The sequence below is a fragment of the Peromyscus leucopus genome, chromosome 12, assembly GCF_004664715.2.
Source record: "Peromyscus leucopus breed LL Stock chromosome 12, UCI_PerLeu_2.1, whole genome shotgun sequence".
NCBI lineage: Eukaryota > Metazoa > Chordata > Mammalia > Rodentia > Cricetidae > Peromyscus > Peromyscus leucopus.
Window position 1 is genome coordinate 79,663,238 of NC_051073.1, and position 20,443 is coordinate 79,683,680.

The window sequence follows — 20,443 nt, forward strand, 5'->3', positions numbered from 1 at the left end:
ACGTCCAGCCGGCGTGCGCGCTAGGCCCGCCTTCCGACAAGCCTTGCGCTCCCCGCGGCACGGCGGGCGGTCGAGGGTCCTGGCGGCGGGGCTCCTCACGGTGTCCTCAGCGAGCGCTTCACACTCTGAAAGCATTGCTGGGCAGTAATCGCTTGGGTTCCTCCTTTCGGGAAACGCGGTCTGACCAGAGCATGCCTTGTAGTCGAGCTTTGCCATCGCCCGGAAGCCACCACCCCCGGAACTCCAGACTGAGGTTTCCGGCTTGCAGGCGACTCAACCGGCCACCTTCTGCTTGCACCCCCAAACCTGGGCTCAGTGCTCCCCTCTCCCTTGGCGTTCTTATTGTCTGGGACTCTTGGTGGCGGAGAACCTCTGTGTTCTCCGTTCCTGTTTATGGGCAGGATTTTCATTTTTTCTCTCCCCTTTTCTGCTGTGGGCTTTGAACCCAGGACCTGATGGGCAAGCACTACCCTAGGCTACCCCACAAACATTTAAAACGTAGTTTGATGCCAGTTGAATGGTTTCTTCGTCTGTAAAATGAGGACTCAGAAAGTTTAGACAAAAGGGATACGTGAAGTCGTGAAGATGAAGTCGTAAAGCTAACTGGTTTTCTAGTTTCAACTTCGTTGTATTTGTGTGTGTGTGTGTGTGTGTGTAAGTGCTTATAAACGTAAAATGGTAAAAGTGAAGTCACGAGCAGCTTCACAATGGCTGTTCTAGCTGTACAAAAGATCATCAAGATTATAGACTGTGACTGGGTAAGTTTTTGAGTGGCCACTGTAATCCAGCTGAATATTTTTATTTCTGAGTATATAACAATGGTGATTTAATAATAGCAATAAAACAGCTCAGATTGCTGTGAGGAGCATGGGGTCTGCCTCAGGTCACAGCTCCTGTCTTTCTTAGGTGGGCAAATACAAAAGCTGCCTCTGGCTTCTTGAAAACAAAACAAGATCTCATGTAGCTCAAACTTCTGTTATTACAGGCATGTCACACCATACCTGGCTCTCCCTCAAGTGTTGGCCCAATTACACTGGGACACAGATCTGCAGAAACATATGTTTTAATTTCAGGGTAATGTTGCAGGGTCTTGCTGGGAAGATAGTCCTAAGAGAGGAAACAGAGGCAGAGCCTGTCCTTCCGCTAAAACCAGCTGTCAGTGACAGCTGAGGCCTTGGGAACAGACCATCTTCTGGAGGCAGCAGGAGCCTCTCTGGAGGGGAGCAGACAGTTGAAGGCAGGCCGTGGGAGGACTCAGATTCCACCCTGGGGGATCCTGGGAAATTGGAGATTGGCACTTGCCCCCAGGACTTGGTCTCTGACCTTGGTGCCCCAGAGGCCTGCCCAGGTCCACCACATGAGAGCTCAGGATCCTTTCCCTGTGAGCCAAGACATGTCACCGGTTCTGCAGGGATGAGAGGATGATGAGTCGAGGCAGAAGAGAGTAGGCTCCCCCCTCTAGGCACCGTGAACAGCAGCGGAGACCGCTATGTGTCAAAGCCGGGTGCCCAGCGGGGAGATGGACTTGGGCGGGTAGGAGGCCCGATAACTGGGCTGGGGGAAGAAGGGCTCAGAACAGTCAGTGGGGAGGACAGAACACACGTACTTGCCGTGCAGCATAAACAGCCTTTGCGAAGGCAAGCGGGAAACAGAAGGCCAGAGAAAGCATGTCATTTATCAGGTCTACCCTGGCTCTTGCGTCTTTCCGCCCTAGGATTTACCCGTCTGATAGCCTTCAGCCCCTCAGTCACCTCGGGCCTTTCCCTAGTTCCTGGAAGTTCGCTGTACACAGGTCAGGCTACGGGGGACTCTCACTGGCACTGTGCTGGTATACGGTAATGGCTAGTGTCCAGTGCCCCCCAGATGCCCTACAGCCACCCCATCCGTGTATGGCATATATGGAAGCGTCGCTAGCTGTGTTTGCCCACCTAGGCTTAACACAAATCACATTGGTCAGGAGTCCCAGGCTTGGGCTCCCTCAAGTAGTGGACTTTGCCTCCATCTCACAGCACTGGCTCCGCTCTGGGGCACACACCTGTTTCCCTTCTGGTTCTGCAATCACATCTTGTCGGCTTTTAATCACAAATTCATCCCCCATGCTAACCAGGAGCCATGAGAACTAAAAGTGAGGGAAAGAACTCTACAGGAGTATGGGGCAACAGGCTGCCATGGGAACTTGAGAGACCCTACCCAGGACACCCACACGCACCCCCAAGACCTCCCACACCCACACTCACTCCACCTCCCGCTTCCGGATGGTTCGACCCGAGGCCAGCACCTCAGCCACCTTGGATACGATGGGATCGTAGTTCATGCTGGCCACAGCAATCACTTCATCACCTCTATAGAGAGAAGGAGCCTGAGGCTGAGGACCACTAGCAGTGATCCTTGAAGATCCTAACACCTTCTGTTCTGGGGTGCTGGGAAGCTCTTGTCCAGGAAAACAGGATGTCCTGAGCACCCGGGTCTCTACTGGTCCCAGCACTGTCAGCTGCCCTAGGACGCCCCAGCCCTTGGCACGGGGCAGGGATGGACCCAGTCTTAGCATCACCTCTTCTCTACCAGTGTGCCTCTCCTAGCTGTAGACACCTACCTCGGTTTCAACACTTACCTCAGATGTCCGGAAGACTCAGTATTGTCTGATGGTGGAAGAGTTATCACGCCTCCTCATCTTTGCAATGCCTCCTGCTCAGCTACCCCTCTTTCCCATTCTCCTCCCTTCAGACAAGCCCCCCTGCTTTGCTAACACTGACCATCCATTCCCAGCAGCACGCCCCTGCTCCACGCTCCCACTGCACCCCATTTCTCTCACTTGGTGTAAAAAGCCACAAACTTCAGCTCTTCCAGATCCCCCTGAATGATGACATCATCGAAGCCTTCTCCGTAGCCTGTGGGAGGGTGCCCATGTGAATTGGGAAAGGGGACCGTCTTCAGAGGCTGGCTCCCTACCCTGCCCTCTCAACTCCTCTCTCCTCTTCACCCTCTCTAGCTCTGTCTTGGTTTTTCCAGACAGGGTTTCTCTGTGCAGCTCTGGCTGTCCTGGATCTCACTCTGTAGACCAGGCTGGCCTCGAACTCAGAGATCTGCCTGTCTCTGCCTCCTGAGTGCTTGGCCTAAGGCATTTCCTTTTTTAAAATTTTTAATTACATTTATTGTGTGTGTGTGTGTGTGTGTGTGTGTGTGTGTGTGTGTGTGTACACATGCATGTGTGGAGGTCAGAGGACAACTTGCAGGAATTGATCCCCTCCTTCCACTCTGCAGGTCCTGGGAATCAAACTCAGATCCTGAGTTTGGCAGTAAGAACCCTTACCCACTGAGCCACCCCACCAACCCTCTTCTGAATAGTTTCTAGCTAAGTCTCAACACTGAACCCAAATTGACCTTCAATTCCTGATCTTCCCAGTTTGGCCTCCAGACTGCTGGGACTATCGTTCACAACCACACCTGCACTAAGCCAACTTGTTTGCCAATTCTTAGTTCATACTGGACCCAACCCCCACACTTAATCCCACAGTGCCTCCGGCCCCGCCCCTAACTGCTGTAGGCGGCCCCGCCCCCACGATGGGCTTTCAGCTGCCCTCTACAGACTTAGTTACCCGCATAGCGGAGACTCTTGCCAAACATGGCAGTCCACAGATAGGGCACCGTGTTGATCTCCGCCTCCTGCGCCAGCATGTTCTCAGCTGCTACCCGCCCTGAAAGACCCAGGGTGGTTAGAGCACAATCCTTTCCCTCACCACCCCAACACCGCCCGCCCTCAGCCCACTCTGGGGACCCTTGACAGTACGGTTGTTGTCCAGGACTCCCAAAAAAAGGCATCACGTTCCGCCATAGCCCATCTTTGGATACGTTAACTGGTTGGGGGAAACAAACACGTGGCCCCAAGAGACCCCCTGACATCACTCACTCCTCTTTGAATGATCTGAAAGGTCTACTGGGGTTGTGAACTACTTCACAGTTGTGTACACAGAAAACTAACCAGACATATCAGGTCTAATGAGGGACTAAACTGGAAGACGGAGGCCAGAAGAAGAAACGGCAGCCCGTGCAGGGCCTGCAGAGTCAGCATGGGTGGCTGTCCACTTCCTGAAGCCCCACCTGAAGCCACCATTGGGTACACTGAAGAAGCTCGGGCCAGCCCTAAGTCCTAATTATATCTGGCCGAGGAGTAGCCTTTGGTTCCTTATTCTCTAGCAGCAACGTTAGACCTTGGATTTGAACAGCTCCTGGAATTGGGGGTAGCATTATTATCAGCCCTCCAGATAACGGTGAAGGAGAAATGAAAGGAAAGTAGACGTATGGGGGAAGTCCCTGACGTGGGCAACACGCTGCTCCCTGGATCTCAGGGACTGAGAGAAGCTGTACGGAGTCCACGAGGCTCAGGAAACCCCGTGGCTGCCAAATGTTAAGGGGGGGGGGGGCAGCTCCACAAACAGCAAATAACCCAACCCAGTCTGGGCTACATCGCTGCCTCCAGGGGTTCATAAAGCAAGTGAGCTCACAGAGATATTATAGTGGTGCAAGAGACAGGCCCTGAGTAGAAGCTAGCCTACTAAATAAACCCCTCCTCTCCCTCCGTGGTGAAGGCTGGTCCAGGGGGAATTCTGCCACATTATGACCTTGATAGTAAAATGGCAATCGGGATTGGAGAGGGTTCTGCCCAGCTAAATGGCATTCGGAGGAGATGGGCCACCCACACTGATGGTCACTGGGCGAGGCTTGTCCAACAAGCCACCACCTGTCCTTGAACTTAAGACCTCAGATCAAGAACTGGGGGATGGGCCTGAGGGTGGCTGAGGCCCTGGGATGGCCTTCCAGCCCCTAACTTGCTCCGGGCTGGCCGTACCCTGGGCGTGGGCCATCTGCCAGTGTGGGATGTTCACTTTCCGATTGTTCCTCCAGGCCAGAGGAAAGGTGACGGCGTCACCAGCAGCAAACACAGCGGGATGTTGGTCTGCATCATCTGCGGGGAGAGGACCACGGCTCTGACAGGGGCCTCCGGCCACGCCCCCCCAGCGTCCTGCCCACTTCATCCAGCCCCACCTTGTTGACTGGGATGAAACCTCGGGAATCCAGACCAATGCCACTCTGCCTCAGGAAGCCTGTGGCAGGCACCGCACCTAACGGGACAGAAGCCGTGCATCTACACTCCGGTCCTATCTTTCTCCTGCCTGTCGCTCTCCAGCCTGCTCCAGATCAATCACCTACAGGCTACCCACCCGGGGCTTAATGAATCCTACCCTCTGTGCCCCCATTCACAGGCTGTGCATCCCTTTAGCCCCAGGAGCTGTCTGCCCCCATAGATGCTACAGAACTCTCCTGTGGGATCCACAAGCCATGCCTCTCGGGGCCTGTGCTGCCAGCTCGGCTCCTCCCCTATGTCAGCAGGCATAGGGACCAATCAAAGGCTTATCTGTGCCCTATGTATCAGCTGGTAGCAGTCACCTGCTCTGTGAAAGGCCGGGCTAAGCCAGGTACACACTTTCCCGATGGTCCTGTGAAGTGGGTAGGTACCATTGGGGTCCCATTTTACAGACGTGGAAACTGAGGCTCACGTAAGGGATCCAAGGTCACCAGAGAGTGCATATGGGCAGTTCTGTTCACTAGTGCCCACTTGTCTACTCACCAATGCCCACCACGCAGACATCGGCCCGCAGAACCTTGCTGCTTTTCAGCACCACCTCCTGCAGCTGCGGGGAGGGGGTGGGTGAGCAGACGGGTACAGTTCCTGAGCCCAGGAAGAGACACAGAGAGCAGCAGCAGAGAGAAAAGCCCACCTTGCCCTCCTGAGCCCGCAGCTCCAACACCTCTGTCTGCATATAGAACTTGACCCGGTTGTTTTCAAACATCTGTACAAGCAAGCAGGCACATGGCAGTGGGTGAGACCACGGCCTGAGCTGGGCTAGTCAGTCAGGGTCAGTCACAGGCCAGGCACCGGAAGAGGCTCACCTTCATAAGGGCTCGACCGACACGTTCCCCCAGGAACCTCCGGAAGGGGGTCTCCTCCAGCTCCACCACAGACACTGAGTGGGCCTTCTCAGCCAGATAGGCAGCCACCTCCATCCCTGGCAGGTGGGCAAGGGCGGCAAGGCTGGCACCCTGACACCTAGGGCCAGCGTGTCCTGGGGACTGGCCACGGCGGTTAAACACCACGCGCATCCCTGGAAGCTACTCACCCAGGAAGCCGGCTCCCACAACAACAGCGTTGCGGCCGCGGGCCAGCCTCACCACACGGTTGGCATCCTCGGGTGTGCGGATGGTGAACACGTTCTCCACATCTTTGCCTCTGCAGGTCAGGGTCTTAGGGCTGAGATTCGGTGAGTGGTGTTAGTGAGGGCCTCCCGCCCTGGGGATACCCTGCTGCCGAGTCTGGGCGAGGAGGGACATGCACTACCTGCTGCCTGGTGCCAGCAACAGCCTGCTGTACTCCATCTTGAAGCCGTCCTTGAACACGACCTTCTTATTCCTCACGTCCACTGTGACCACCTGTGACCCCGGGGGCAGTGAGACCAAGCGCAGGCTTGCGCCTTGTTGCTCACGTCTTACTTCCACAAGATCCCCTGAACCCGGAAGTTAGGCTCCTTGCAGCAACCTCAGGGCAGTCCCACAGCCTGGGCGTCCTTCTCTAAACGCCAGGCATGCCCTAACCCCTGAAAGCTGTCTTTATACTTCCAGGTCCCATCAGGTTCTCTTGTCTTAGCTGAGATCAGACCGTCTCCCCAACCACCCTGCCGGGAAGAAGGGTCAGTGCTGGGTCCCAGGCCTGGGCTGAGCAACCATCACACCCGGGGTGCACATGGCTTCATGTCATTCTGGTTCCCTTGAAGCTTTTTCTTCTTCTATTTTTTGGTTTGTTTGTTTGGTTGGTTGTTTTTCCAGACAGGGTTTCTCTGTGTAGCCCTGGCTGTCCTGGAACTTGCTCTGTAGACCAGGCTGGCCTGAAACTCTGCCCTCTGCCTCCTGAGTGCTGGGATTAAAGGTGTGCTCCACCAGTGAAGCTTTTTCTTTGCCTGTTTCCACCCTTCCCGTCGTACCTGGGCTTCAGTGAGCATCTCGAGGCCATAGGCCCGGAAGAATTCCTTGGGTCTCAGGGCCAGCTGTTCAGGTTGTGCATCCAGGGACTAAGGAACATGGTCATGAGTCAAGTCCAGGTGGTGAGATGGAGCTATTCCATTATACACACACACACACACACACACACACACACACACACACACACATGTATATATGTATATATATATATTGAGACAGGGTCTCAGTTTGGGGCTCTGGCTGGATTGGAACTAGCTACGTAGATCAAACGCACAGAGATCTACCTGCCTCTGCCTCCCAGGTGCTGAGATGAAAGTTATGTTCCATTTTACTGCAAAGGGCACAGAGCCCAGGGAGGGTCAGGTCAATCTGGGTCACATGGGTATATCGGACAGAACTCAACAGACCCAGAGCTCTTGGGGCACCACAGCCGAGCCAGGTGGACTGGAGAAAACAGTCAGCTAGCCCTCCAGGTCGTGACAGGCAAGGCTCCACGCGGACATGACAGGGATCTGGAGGAATAACGATCCACGTGCTGTCCCATGCCCACCTTGCTGAGCTTGGCTCGGTCATAGGGCAGATGGCGGTCCAGTGTGCAGAGGACAATCCGGTCTGAGAAGCCCTCCTGCCTCAGGGTCTCCGCACACACCAGGCCAGCAGCACCTGAGGGACAGGATCATAGACCAAGGTCTCTCCCACCCTCATGCTTCCTTTTCCTCCATGAACCAATACCAACCTGCACCCACTATGAGGACATTGGTGCTGCTGCTGTGGCCAGCGCTCGGAGAGATGCACTTGGCCATCACCTTGGTCCTTCGCTGTAGCTGCAGGGCCTGGGAGTGGTGGAGGGGGAAGGGCAGCTGGGGACGGTTCCGGAGGCTCCAGCCCAGCCTCATCTTCCACGCCAGGCTCCCTTCCACCGCAGGGTTTTGGAGATGTCCTCCAACCCTTCCACTCAAACCTGGGTCTTGGTGACCCCTGAGTCCCCCTGGTACCTGCTTGCTTGCCCGGACAGTCACCTTCTCCTTCTCAATCTTCACCTGAGAAGGCGCCACAGCACAGCATCAGCACCAAACTCTGAGATGCTTCGGTCCTGACTCCATACCACAGGCTCCCACCACGCCACTTTCCCAGCCCTACCTGGAACTTATGTAGACTGTCCAGGCCTGGGAAGTCCTCTAGGTCCCCAGTACTGATGTTGAAGCAGGCACCATGCCAGGGGCAGCGCACACGGCCCCGGGACAGCACACCTAGGCGAAGCAAGTGGGTTCCGGTCTAGAGCCGTGCCCAGAGACTGCTCTCTAGGGCTCCTTGGGTATTGGACCTCTCCCCAACCCAGCGGACCCCACAAAGGGATGAGGGTCCTGGGGCCTGCTGGAATCCCTATACAGGCATGGATGGCACGTCCCACCTCCCATATATGCCCTGCCCTGTCTCACCTTTCACCAGGGGTGCTCCATAGTGAGGACACTTGTGGCCCAGGGCATGGAATTCCCCATTGTCCTTCACCAGCAACACCTTCCCCCAGCCCAGCTCCACTTCCCGCATCCTGGGGGAGGGGCTGGGTTCAGTTAGAAGCCAAGTCCTCCTGGAAGCACCTCCTCCCAGGGTCCGGGCTTTGGGAAGCTCAGAGCAGCTGACGCCCAAAGGCTGCACCCAGGGAGTCAAGAGCCACAGCCCATTCCAGACCACTGCCTCAGCCCAGCCCTTCATGTGTGGCCTCTCCCATGCCATCCACCTCGGGCCCGCCACCACCCTCGCAGCCCAGCACCCACTGGCCATTCTCCAGGTCCTTGACGTGGCAGACAGTAGCCTCCACACAGTCCTGAGGGCTGGGGTAGGGCTGTGGGGTGGGCAGGCGCTCTTCGGCACGGAAGTGGCGCGCTGTGCCATTGCCCTGGTAAGCCCGGGGGCTGCCCTTGCCGCGGCCGCCGGCTCCTCCTTGGCCCGCTCTTTCTCAGGCAGCACCACTTCAATCTTGAGTTCCACTGTGGACAAGGCAGCCGTGAGCCCCACCCACGGGACGAGCAGAGGCCAGCAGGAGGCAGCTGACCTCGGCTCACTCGTGTACATCTCCTTCTCGCTGAAGAGCCCAGGGTCTGCGCTGAGGCCAGCACGCCACCAGCGAGCTCCAGCCACCCCAGACACTTTTCCAATGACAGAAGCAGTGACGGAGGCTCGGCTCTTCACACCGGAGCCATTCTCTCTAGGAATGTCTGGAGGAAAGAACCTCCATGCCCAGCTCATCTAATGACGGACAAAGACGAGGTCTCTGCTCGGAGACACACTTGCAGCTCGATTCACAGCTGGGCAGGGCGAAACAGAGTTCACCAGGCAGAGTGGCTCACTCCTGTAATGAGCTGAGGCTGAGCAGCCCGGGAAACAAAGTGAGACCTTATGTCAAGAAATGATAAGGGTGGGTGTGGGGACAAGAATCACTGCCCTTGGAACTTTCTCAGTAGCTTTGAAAATGTTTTGCTCTTTGGGGGTTGTGTTTTGTTTGTTTAGACAATCTCATACAGTTGGACGACTACCGCCTCAATTCAACATCTGCCTGACAGCGTCTTTGAATTCTTGACCTCAGGTAGACACTGCCTATTCCCGTTTGAAAAGTTTATACTTTTCAATTTAAAAATAAAAAAATGACTGCCTAGGGTCGGAGAGTTGGCTCAGTGGTTTAAGAGCACGTCTTGTTGTTACCTAGGACCCAGGTTCGATTCCCAGCATCCACACGGAGGCTCACCACCTCCTCAGGCACCACGCACGAACGTGGTGCATAGATGTTCATGGAAGCAAAACACTCATACACATAAAATAGTAAAAATAAATCTAAGGGCGGAGTCTGGAGCAGCCTGCCAGATGCAGAGGGAGCAGGAGCTGAACATGCCATGCTAATAAAGGTTCTTGGTCCTCACCACTCAATTTCAACTTCCCACCAGCTCTGCTCTGGGCCTTGCCTAGATCTGTAGTTCCCAAAGAGCATGCCTAAGACCCCTGAGCTCCCAACCTGCTTTCAAGGTGCCTGTGAGAACGACACCTCAGACCAACATTCAAAGGCTCTTAACCGTCTGGCCTCAGGGCAGCAACTCAGAGGCAACGGGCTTCTGTGTCACCTCTAACACCTTCCAAAGAGAGGGACAATTCCAGAATCTGTGCTCAAAGTCAACCCTGAGACAGAGCCCACCAGCACCGATTGGACTAAGAGCCCCAGTTAGACCAAGAGTGTCAAGTGGACCAAGAGCGACCCCCTCAGACACAGACGCCACTGGCACCGAGTGGAGGGAGAGATGAGCAGACGCCAGTGCAAAAATACAGTCAGCAGCATAAAGACCAATATGGCAACACCTGAACCTAGTGGTTCTACACCTGCAAGACCTGAACATCCCAATGCAGAAGAAACAGGAGAAAGAGATCTTAAAAATGACTTTAAGAAGATGCTAGAGGCCCTTGAAGAGGAAAAGCGAAATTCCCGTAAAGAATTTGAAAAAAAGAAAAATGTTGGAAGAATTGAATAAAGAACTTGAAGAAATGAAAAACAAAATATTAGAAGAACTCAATAAGGAATTCAAGGGAACAAACAAAAAATTGGAAGAATTCAATAAAGAATTTGAGAAAAAGGCATACAAAAAATGGAAAGAATTAAAGAAAGAATTCGAGAAAAAGACAGACAACGAATGGGAAGAATGCCGGGCGGTGGTGGCGCACGCCTTTAATCCCAGCACTCGGGAGGCAGAGGCAGGAGGATCTCTGTGAGTTCGAGGCCAGCCTGGTCTCCAAAGCGAGTTCCAGGAAAGGCGCAAAGCTACACAGAGAAACCCTGTCTCGAAAAACCAAAAAAAAAAAAAAGAATGGGAAGAATTCAAGAAACAGAGAAACAAAAAATTGGAAGAATTGGAGAAAAAGACAAACAAAAAATGGGAAGAACTCAAATCCCTTAAAGAAAGCCAAGAAAAAGAAATTAAACAGGTGAGGGAAACAATTCAAGATCTGAAGATTGAAATAGAGGCAATGAAGAAGACACAAACTGAGGGAACGCTGGAAATGGAAAATCTGAGAAAATGAACAGGAACTACAGATGCAAGCATAACCAACAGAATGCAAGAGATGGAAGAGAGAATCTCTGGTATTGAAGATACAATAGAGGAAATAGATTCGTCAGTCAAAGTCAAGTGTTTCCACTTTGGCTACTTCTTACAGTCTAACTTCAGTGAGGATGATGCTCATTGGTTTTTGTCCCTTCCAGGGCTGCAGACTTTGCCTCATTCAAATCCAGATAGTGGTGGGCTTATTACATTTAATAGAAAGTATTTCATTGAACAAATGAGTGGATGAATGAATGAATGAATCCTTGCAACAACCAGATTGTGTTCTCTGTAAGCATTTTGGGTAGGTATGGATTTGCTTATGAGATACTATGATGGATGTTTGAATCTGTTTACTCCATGAGACATATAAAGACATTATTTAGTGCCATTTCTAGGTTGGTAAAACAGTCTTGCCTATATCAGTTACCCACTTTGCTCTTCATCAGAGTAGGTAGGAAGTGGCTTTGATCTTTTTCAATCTCACATTCGTGCTCAATGCACTAAAATCTGTCACCACTGAGATTAATAAAAGGAATATGCCCTACAACTCTGGACTTAATCACAAAAAATAAATAAATCTAAAAGAAGGACATCTCCTGAGCAGTGGTACAGTGTGTGAAGTACGCACAGGCTCTGGATTCCACCCTCAGAACTGCAGCAATAGCAATAACAACAATAAATTGATGTTTTAAACCCAGAACAGGGCACAGCAGTGTACACCTGTGATCCCAGTGCCTAGGAGGTGGAGACGGGAGGGTCAGGACTTTAAGGTCCTCCTCAGACACATGAGGAGTTTTGAATCCAGCCTGGGGTGGACGAGTGCACAGGGCACGGCAGGCCTTAGCAGAAAGACTTAGCACAGGTGAAGTACTGGGACCAACGTCCTCAGTACCACAGAAGGGACGTAAAGCACAGGGTATAACTTCAACTGCTTTATCTGTGAAATTTTTAAAAGCAATTATTTATTTATGTATGTGAGTGTTTTATATATGTTTGTCTGCACCCCAGAAGATCCCCTGTGACTACAGTTATAGACAATCTGCCATGTGGGTGCTGGGAACTGAACTCAGGACCTCTGGAAGAGCAGCCAGTGCTCTTAACTTCTGGGCCATCTCTTCAGGCCCTTACATATGTTTTAAAAAATTATTGCCAGGCAGTGGTGGCGCACGCCTTTAATCCCAGCACTCGGGAGGCAGAGCCAGGTGGAACTCTGTGAATTCAAGCCCAGCCTGGTCTACAGAGTGAGATCCAGGACAGGCACCAAAACTACACAGAGAAACCCTGTCTTGAAAAAACAAAATAAATAAATAAATAAATATTTTATGCATATGAGTGCTTTGCCTGGATGTATGTCTGGGAAGCACGTGTGTGCATGGTGCCCACAGAGACCAGAAGAGGGCAATAGATTCCCTAGATCTGGAGATACAAACAGTTATGACCTGCTATGTGGGTCCTGGGACTCAAACCTGGTTCCAAACCCCAGTTTCAATCTCTCTCTATATATATAAATATATATGTATTTCAGTTTTGGTTTTTTGAGTCAGGGTTACTCTGTGTACCCCTGGCTATCCTGGAACTCACTCTGTAGACCAGGCTGGCCTCAAACTCAGAGATCCACCTGCCTCTGCCTCCCGAGTGCTGGGATTAAAGGTGTGCGCCACCACTGTGCAGATTTCAACTTTTTGTTTTGGTTTTGTTTGTTTTTTCGAGACAGGATTTCTCTGTGTAGCCCTTCGACTTCTTACTATAGCTATGGCCATCAGGTTGGGATTCAGTCAACACTTGCCAAACCCCAACGAGTTGATGTCTCTGTGTGCAGGGTCTGGAGCCCTGACAGTGGAGCAACACAGAGAAGCAGGCCCATGGCTTGCACACAGAGCCTGGACAGTGTCTGCGGGGCCCACTCCAGGAGAGCAGGAGCAGGTATCTGTAGACGGACATTTCCTTCTTTGAACTTTTCTGCATTCCCCAAAATCCCCATGACGTGCCTGGGGTATTTTTTTTTTTTTTTAATTAGAAGGGAACAATAAACAGAATTTTGAGCAGCCGTAATCCGGTCTCCTGGGCTGCTGCAGCAGGGAGGAGGGAGCTAAGCCCAGGCACAGCATGCGCTAGAGCAGGGAGCAGGTGGCTCCCCTCTCCATCCCCCCAGGCTTCAAAGCCTCTCTCCGGCTTTTACCTCTGAACCCCTTCACCTCAGACCTGACACCCCAGAAACAAAGGTTACAAGGACCACCCTGACTGTTGAGTCACACCTCCTGGCCTACATCTGCTGCCCTGGACCCCATCCCTCCAACTGTGGCTAGCTCATGCTCAGGCTAGCTCACGCTCAGGCTAGCTCACGCTCAGGCTAGCTCACGCTCAGGCTAGCTCACGCTCAGGTGCAGTGCCTGGAGTTGCATCCTCTGGCTCTCTAGGCCCTGAATGGGTCCTTGATCCTTGCATGCTGGGCCAAGTCCCCCTGCACAGCCAGGCATCCCAGCCTCCCACTCAGGCCCAGCGATTGCAGGGACACAGGCAAAGAGCAGCTCCTTGACTGGGCATGGTGGGGAGGACACAGCCACACCGTGGAGGCTGTCACGTGGGGGTGGGGGACTAACACACTTTATGTAATGGTGTTAGAATGTTTTTGGAAGAATTAAGAAGAAAAATATGTCGGGCTCAGCTGACATCAGTGGTGTGAGCTGTGGGAGGCCACAGGAACGGCTGGCTGGCAGGGGTGCAGAGAGACTCCAAGTCAGGCTGTTAGTCTTTCCTCCTTCCGGAAAGCTCCAAGGCATGCTCACTGGCGTTCTCCCGGGGAGTCGTTAAGTCAGAAGCAGCAGAAGAAGAGCAGGTAGTGGACACTGCCGACCCACAGGACTGGTCAGCCCCAGTTCCATGATCCCATCAGCCCACCAGACACTGTCATTGCCTCTCGGGCCTCAGGACACTTGAGTCACAAAATGAGAAAAGAGGCTATGGTGGAGGCCACCGCCGGACTCACACTCAGCTCCGTCTCCAGCAGGAGTGACTGACACCTGTAATTGCAGCGCTTGGGAGCCTAAGGCAGAGAACTGTCATGAGCTCAAGGCTAGCCTGGGCTTCCCAGGGAATTCTAGGCCAGCCTGGGTTACCATGTGAGACCCTGCTTCAAAAATGGGGTAGAGAGAAACGCAGAGCGTCGTCTACCCATTTGCTGATCATGTATATAACTGGAACCAAAGTTCCACTTTTGAAACTGAGCAGTAGTGTTTTCAAGTTTTTTAATTTGGCTTGGTTTGGTTTTTGTGCTAGAACCCAGGGCCTCTCACGCGTTCAGCACTCACTCTACCTCACATACAAGCCCTGGTAACAGATTTGCCAACTAGCTCTGAGCTTCCTGGCAGATGTGGTAAAAAGCAAAAGCCTAATAAATAATAGCCAGATCAGGAGAACTGTACTTGTGTGGGTGGACACTCAGGGTGGGGGTAGGTGTTTGTGAGCGTGTGTGTTATGGAATATGGGGGTATGCACACACATGTGTGTGTACATGTGAAGACCAGCAGCTGGGCTCAGGAGTCTGTCATTTTCTCTCTCTCTTTTTTGAGACAGGCTCTCCCACTGAACCCAGGCCTCAGTGATTGGCTACCAGGCTGCACGTCTGTCTCCTCCCACCCCAGTCCTAGGGTTACGGGTACACACACCTGGCTATCATGTGGGTCCTGGGGATCCGAATCCGGGTGTGGTGGGGACCATTGCCTCAGGTCACTTTCTACCAGTTCTGACAAGGGTAAGCCACTGGCTTAAAGTCTTAGGAAGAACAAAGAATTGCCAGACATGACGCTGGATGCCTTCAATCGCAGCACTCGGGAGGCAGGGGCAGGCAGACCTCCATGAGTTCAAAACCAGCCTGGTCTACAGAGTGAGTTCCAGGCCAGCCAGGACTACACTGGGGCCCTGTCTCAAGAAGACAAAAAACCCAGAACACGACATGCGGACTCAAGGCAAATTCTGACAACGCTAGGACACGGCCATGAAGAGCAGCAGAGAAAGGGAGCCGTTACAGAAGGGGTTGCTACAGGCTCTGGTCTCATCCAAGCCCCTGCTGACCCCTGCCGAATCAGGCCCACATCCTGAGACTTCCTGAGTTTCACCCCCGACTGGAGCCCGAGCCTGCGGCTGCAACCCAAAATCCCCCTCAGAGAGGGAGAAACGAAATCACGCCTGCAAGTACTTCTTGAATGCCAGGGTCAGCAGCAGGTACCCCTCGACCCCGCGCCGCCACGCCCCCCACCCCACCCCACCCCGCCGCCGCCGCCTGCTTTCTCCATGGGGACATGGAGGGCCAGAGAGGGGCAATCAGCCCCTGGTCACAGAGGTAGGAGGGTAAAAAGCCCAGGTTTTAACATTGGCTATTCTTACTACTCAGAGGCAATGTTTGAGACCCGTCAGAGCAACACAGAGCAATCTGGATAAAGGGTAAGAGGAGACGTAACCAGCTGTTGAAGGTCCCACACCACAAAGCCACCCACAGCCAGGCCCTCACCGGGACAGAATGTGTCCCCTCGAGTTGTAAGCCAAAATAAATCTCTCCTCCCTTAAAATACAAAGTTTTAAAGCCATAAACAGGGGCCTAAAGAAAAAAGAGAGAAAAAAAAAAACACATAAACTGGTTGACAGCTAAGGCCTGTGATCCCAGTGGGTGGCAGGCTCACAGCACAGTCAAGGCCAGCCTGGTCTATAGAGTGAGGTCACTGAGGGCCACATAGTAGAACTCTTTTTTTATAAGAGGGGAGGGTGGCTCAGAGATCAAGATTTGCTGCTTTTGCAGAAGACCTAGGCTTGGCTTCCAACTCCCATGCCATGGCTTACAACTAACCACCAGGAACTCTAGTTTCAGGGGATTGGATGCACTCTTCCGGCCTCCACAGGCACTGCACACAGGGAGGGAAACACTCACACACATAAAATAAAAACAGCCAGACAGCGGTGGCGCACGCCTTTAATCCCAGTACTCGGGAGGCAGAGGCAGGCGGATCTCTGTGAGTTCGAGGCCAGCCTGGGCTACCAAGTGAGTTCCAGGAAAGGCGCAAAGCTACACAGAGAAACCCTGTCTCGAAAAACCAAAAAAAAAAAAAAAACATCAAAAGGAACTATGATACAGCTTAGTTGGTAGAGTGTTTGCCTAGCATTTCCAAAGCCCTGAGTTCTCTGCCTAGTACTGAATACAGCTATGGTTGATGACCCACTCCTCTAAGTCCAGATGGTGGAGGCAGGAGGATCACAAATTCAAGATCATCCTCAACTCCATAGTGAGTCTGGGGCCAGCCTGGCTATATGAGATCTTGTCTTAAAAACAAACAAACAAAAAACAATCAACAGACAAGGGACGGGTCAGGGGCAATGGCTAGCTCTAGATCTGAAGCGTGAGAGTCGGGGTCCCTGGTTAGGCCAGCTCTTTGGGTGGTATCTTGTTTCTTTGGTCCTGCCAGCTGGGCAGTCCCACAGGTACCCAGTATGAGACTCACGTGGAATCTTGCTGGCACATCCCTGTCCACTCCGAGAAGGGAGACAAAGACAGTGGGTACCTGTGGCAGAGGCTGAGGGGCCTGGCACAGACTAAGGCAGGAAGGGCAGTCTCCACCACCACCTGCAGTGGCTCACAGCTCTGCTCCCTCCCCCAAGTCCTACCACAGACCCACGAAAGGGAGAAAAGCCTTCTGCGTCCCAAGGTAACCGAGCTGATGGGTATCATGTAAGGAGAGCTATGCAAGCTGGCAGAGTGACCCAGCCAGGGCATGTTGGGTAGGGTGGGTGGGTGGAACACTGACTGGGCCCTGAAGCCCTCGGTCTCCGCATCCTGTCATGGCTACGGGTCCTGCTTCCTGGAGGTTATGACTAGGGAAGAGGAATTTGTGGAGAAACCCAAAGACATGAGTCCAGTGGCAGGGCAGATCCCAAGTCCTCTAACGCCCTGGAAGGACCCTATCTGGCTGGAGCCTCTAGGACTAGATAGAGCCAGGACTTCCTATATAAATGGAGACTAGAGAAGGGCATGATGGTCCACGCCTTTAATCCAGCACTTGCAAGGCACAGGCAGGAGGATCTCTGCCAGTTTGAAACCAGCCTGGTCTATATAGTAAGACCCTGTCTCAAAAACAAAAACAAAAACCCAAACAAAGAAAAACAAAAAGGAGATGAGGCCCAGAGATGACATCAGATATCACACGGTGATGAGAAGAGGTGAAGAGACCTGCCCGTCATACCCTGTCAGCAATGAGAAGTGAAGAGACCTGCCCATCATACTCGGCCAGCCTCTTTGAGAGGTCAGTGTCCAGGTCCATTTTGTAGCGAGAGAAACTGGGCCTCAAAGAAGTCACACTGTGGCCGAGAACATCCCCAGGGCCTATCATCTCCAGGGATGGAGGAAGCAGCCCCTTCCCCAACCTTCGAGCCCCCACTGTTTAAGAGGAATCAGCTGTTGTCCCTGTCACTGACACAGTGCCCCAATAAAGAGGGGCTGCTATGGCCGAGTCCAGGAGAGCCTTCCTAGGCCTTCACCCTCTTTCCTGCAGTGCATTAACATTCTGGGCTCCTGCCTAGCCTGACCTACTTTGGAGGCTGGTGGAGTGCAGAGAGGGAGGGGAGGCTGCCCGAGAGAGGGAGGTACCTGGCTTGGGCTTGGAGAAGCAGCCGCCCATGGTAAATGGCCTGAGATCTGGCCGGGCCGGTGGGAGCACAGACGGCAGGCTGTCCAGCTGTCCAAGGTCTACGATGTCCCCTGCAGGGCTGGACCGCCTGTGGTCCTCAGAGACGCTGGGGCTGCCATGCCAGCTGGACAGATTTAGGACCTGCAGGGGAGATGGGACATTGGTGCAGGAGTGGACACCGACGAAGGCGTGCGTGGAGTCCTGGAAGAGGCCTGCACGGGAAGTTCAGAACTTGTGTGGGGGCACTCTGGGTAGCACCTGTCTTCCTTTGAGGCTTCCTGGCATAGGGACCTCACACCCCCTTATCTTGGGATGCACTGTTGGAGACTCTGTGCTCTAGTGTCTGCCACTCTCCATTAGTCTGCGCTGAAGAGACCCTGGCCCAGACTGAAGGAGAGACTCTGGGACTCTCCGTTTTCCGAGGGAAGACCTCCAAGTCTGCACCAAACCTTAGGAACCAGAGCCCCCCTCCCTCCAGTGGGAGTGACGAGGGTCTTGCCCCAGTCTTGGCACCCACTACCCTGACTAGCAAGCCCTAGTCACCTACCTCCTTTCAAGGGAGCCCTGCTCCCCGCTTCCAGCCTGCAATGGAGAGACTGGGTGGGCCTTGGACCGCAGGGCAGGGAGGGCCGGGTCCAGGAGGGTCCAGCCCTCCTTCTAGCGTGAGTTGCGGCCAGGAGGGGGCTGTGGGTGTGGGGCTAGGCCAAGCCCCTGGTCCCCAGGGAAACCCAGCTCTGTGGGGAAAAGAGCGGGCAGCCAGCCCAGGACTGATGGGGCTGGGGAAGCGGGAACCAACCACACAGCTCTGCCCGGTGCCCAGCGGCCATCAGTTCCCCCAGCCCCCGTTCGCTGTGCACTACCCAGGTCATGGGCCACAGAAGACGGAAAGACTGGGGCCCAAGGTCATCACGATCAAGCAGCAGGTGGGGTGTCTGTGTGGTCCCCGGCTCGCCACCCTAACAACTCCTAAGATGAGCAGGGCCTGGGGCGGTCCCCGGATCGCTCTAAGGCTGCATATGGTGGACAAGAGCACCTGGTCAACAGATCACTGCAGCCGTGTGTCCCCACAGGCACAGGTGGGCCTTCTGAAAGGCGTGGACTTTGGAAGGCTTGGGACAAAGGTGTAACTACCCTGTTTACAATTGACTGCTCCACATTCTACTAGGCAGCCAGCCCTGGAAAAGTTCACCTGGAAATTCTTCCTGAAGTCTGCACTCAAGGTGTGCTGAGACTTACTTGACTTGTCCAGACCCCAGGAAGGAGCCAGAGACCAAGAAGGAAGGAAGGAAGGGAGGGAGGGAGGAAGGAAGGAAGGAAGGAAGGAAGGGCCCAGCCACTGCTGGCTCCTGATTGTAGCTGCAAATAAATACAGGTTAGAAGGAACCAAAGCCACGTAGGTGTGCCCTCCCCGCTTGTCACCAAGGCGCGTCTGTAAAACTCAGACCAGAGAGTCCTTTCAGAGGTGTTGATTTCCCTGTGTCTGGCTCTGCCCACCTCCTTCCCGCCTGGTCTCAGGACTCACCTGTTGGGCCTGAGGTCCTACAGACAGACTGGCTTTTGACCCTAGGGTCCAAGCCAGCTGTTCACTGCCTTCCCAGGTGCCCAGAAGTTTACGTGTGGGGCCTCAGGCCTGGCGGGAGATTTGGTGGGGACCATGCCTTCCACCTAGGCCAGCTTGGGGCCAGTCATCCCAATTCAAAGGCAAAGTTACTTGGGCCTGCAGGGAGAGACCACTGCATTTTGTTGCCCAGAAAAGTTCCAACACTGGCCGCTGCACACTCCCCATCAGAAGCTTGCGTCCATGTCCCAAGAAGTCTAGCAGGCTCTGAGTTACCCCACCTCACAGAGGTCCCCCGGGCTTCTGCATGGCTCCCAGGACACTTCTGGATGCAGGCCAGCCCGAAGCCTGCTTCTTTTCCCCATCCAGGTCCCTCTCTTCGCTCCTGGTGTGTGTTGGGTGGGAGGGCGTTTTTTTTTTCTTGCTTAGCCTAGGCCCTCTGTGGCTTCAGGTGCCCTGGGGACTGCTGCCATGGAGCGCCTCTGCTTGTGATTCACATTTGGGGAGGGGAGGGGGGTCCTGACGCCAACGTCCTGTCCACTCTCCCTGCCTTGGCACGTGCAATTTCCTCGATATGGGAAGCCTTTTCTAGCACCCTTACCGGCTTCTTTGCGGCTCCCTCTCCAGACGCAGCAGCCAACCAACGGATCAGCACAAGGTAGGGGGCTTCAGGCAGCCGAAAGGGGTGCTGGGGAGCAGCAGCAAGGACCGGGGTCGCTCCAGCCTCCTGAGTGCCCCTCTCGGCCGGCAGGGTAGAGATCGGCGAGCTCGCTGGCCGAGGGCGCGGGGAGCGTGCGGGACAGAGCCAGGCGCGTTCACCTGGCTCGGCGGCCGCGGGCGAGCGGGCGGGCGGGCGGGCGGGAGGGCAGCGCTCGGGATCCGCGCCCGGCTGCGGCCGGCCTGCAGGGCGGAGCGGGCGGGGGCGGGGCCGGCGCTGCGGCTACACTGCGGGCCCCGAGCCCGAGGCGCCCGCCCCGCCCCGCCCCGCAGCAAAAGTAGGGTCCACGTCAAGCTTCCAGCCACCTGCCGGTGGCGGAGCATGAGAAGGCTGCGGGGCCGCATCTGAGTCACCCCGAGGCCCCCCACCTCGAGACACT

General features: G+C 54.2%; 1 protein-coding gene across 1 annotated transcript; it reads right to left on the minus strand.

Annotated features, from left to right (window-relative positions):
- Nucleotides 1–1,047: 1,047 nt before the first annotated feature.
- Aifm3 (apoptosis inducing factor mitochondria associated 3) lies at nucleotides 1,048–20,184 on the minus strand. The gene is given in 23 exon segments (XM_028856678.2): nucleotides 1,048–1,405; nucleotides 1,607–1,627; nucleotides 2,238–2,342; nucleotides 2,813–2,888; nucleotides 3,597–3,695; nucleotides 4,847–4,942; nucleotides 4,945–4,963; nucleotides 5,044–5,120; nucleotides 5,627–5,690; nucleotides 5,778–5,849; nucleotides 5,950–6,065; nucleotides 6,177–6,307; nucleotides 6,395–6,486; nucleotides 7,035–7,121; nucleotides 7,583–7,695; nucleotides 7,769–7,865; nucleotides 8,028–8,072; nucleotides 8,173–8,282; nucleotides 8,472–8,581; nucleotides 8,808–8,958; nucleotides 8,961–9,020; nucleotides 17,749–17,929; nucleotides 19,948–20,184. Coding segments are annotated over 22 exon segments (1,812 nt in total). The 5' UTR covers nucleotides 17,780–17,929; nucleotides 19,948–20,184; the 3' UTR covers nucleotides 1,048–1,365.
- Nucleotides 20,185–20,443: the final 259 nt, after the last annotated feature.